This window comes from Entamoeba invadens (assembly GCF_000330505.1).
Source record: "Entamoeba invadens IP1 unplaced genomic scaffold scaff_1105074726669, whole genome shotgun sequence".
NCBI lineage: Eukaryota > Evosea > Mastigamoebida > Endamoebidae > Entamoeba > Entamoeba invadens.
In genome coordinates, this window is record NW_004191861.1 from 11,642 (window position 1) to 13,506 (window position 1,865).

At 25.7% G+C, this 1,865-nt stretch overlaps 1 protein-coding gene across 1 annotated transcript; it reads left to right on the forward strand.

Annotated features, from left to right (window-relative positions):
- Positions 1 to 845: 845 nt before the first annotated feature.
- EIN_205080 (hypothetical protein) lies at positions 846 to 1,421 on the forward strand (the record flags this gene model as incomplete). The annotated part of the gene is made up of 1 exon (XM_004185602.1): positions 846 to 1,421. One exon carries the CDS (start codon positions 846 to 848, stop codon positions 1,419 to 1,421), a length of 576 nt encoding a protein of 191 aa, XP_004185650.1.
- Positions 1,422 to 1,865: the final 444 nt, after the last annotated feature.

Below are 1,865 nucleotides of genomic sequence, written 5' to 3' on the forward strand. Positions count from 1 at the left end.
AATTACAACTGAATTCAAAATAATCTATATTTAATTAATTGATAAAAATAGTTTTTTACTTGAAAACCCATATTTGAGTAAGCTCTCCTTACTGTATTTTTTGTGAATTTAAACTCAATATAATATTAAAAATAAAATTTTTGGCACGTAAACAAAAAATATGTTGTTCATTGTTTATTTAGACTTCAATCAACAGTTTCAATTAAAAAACAACTTTAACAATGAAACATGAATGAAATATGTTACTTAAAAAATTATATAATAATCTTTTTTATTTTTTTGTTAAAAATATACAAAAAAATCAAATTGTATTTCAATGATATTAATGTATTAATAAAAATTTAACAGGAAGGATGTATCAGAATGTATCATTTCGTTTTGGTTATAATATGTATAAAATTATAAACATTCATGTATTTACGTTAAACAAATTATAACAAAACTCCGAAAAAAATAATAATTGCAATTTTTTTTATTTTTTAAAGTACAACATCTAACTAAAACTATCAAATTTGTATATATTATTAAATATTATTTATTGTTACATTTATTTCAGTTTTTGGAAACATACATAGACAGTGATACAAGTATTATATAATACCCATTTTTGGACTCCCAAAAGTTAAAACACGTTCGAAATTGAATTAAAAATATATATATTAAAACACCTGAAATTTTCAAACCGAAAAAAACTCGAATGAATCTCGCATATAATTAAAACGAAACATTATTTAAACTATAATATATAGTAAAATCGATTATAATTGTATTAAATAATTCTATTGTCTCATTCTGTTCTATATATTATATAGAACACACAACTACAAAATTCAATACTTTCAAAGATGAGTACAAATACCACTGAGAATAAAGAAAAGGTCGAATTAGATTCCACAACGATCCAAAAGGCGTTAATCATCTTTTATTCACGTAACGGGCACTCCGAGAAAATAGCCAACGACCTCCACGCCGCCATCCCATCGGACGTTGTGCAGATACAAGAAAATGATGGAATGAACAGAGGTAGTTATACAAATTACTTCACAAGCTTCTCCGAGTCTTATTTGGGATATGACTACTCGTCTTACCTCAAGACAGAGAACTTGGCTGATGTTGCCAAATACTCTGCACTCATATTTGTTGGGCCCGTGTGGTGTTGGGACCTTTGTGCTCCATTGAAAAACGCTTGTAAAGAGGTTCTGAAAACCGTAAAACAAACACAAGACATTTTTGTCGCTTTAAGTCTTGGAGGCGCCGGAGATAAAGGGAGCTTTGAAGTGATTAAAAAGATGTTTAGTGGAAAGGCAATTGTACACGACGATTATTTAAGTTGTGTCGAAAGCGCGTATGCGTCGGGCCAACTCAAAGATAAATTTGACTCATTTGTTCAAAAGGTGTTAAAAGCAGTTGAAAAGTGGTGAATTTGCCAAACAACTTTTAATTTGAATATTTAGTTTAATTTATAATAATTAATAGTATATTTATATAAATAATAATATAATAACAGATACTGTAGATAAGTAACTATATATGCAAGTAACTCATTATATAGTATAACAAATTAGATTTAAATAATAATTAATATAGATTTAATTTAATAAAAATGAATTAAACTAATTAATCACTTTGTTATTTTTAAAAAAATTGTGTAATAAAGTTAGTCTGGAAACCATATTTATTTATTTCCTTTTAAAAAAAAGCAGATTTGGGATGTTTAATAAATATTACTATTATTTAAACTATTTTTCAATAACACAACCAAAAACATAAATTAAATTAAAGTGATTTAGCCAATCATTTCATTTTTTTGTTTGTCAATAAATGGTATTATTAATGTTGTTATTTATTAAAAATAACGGGAAATC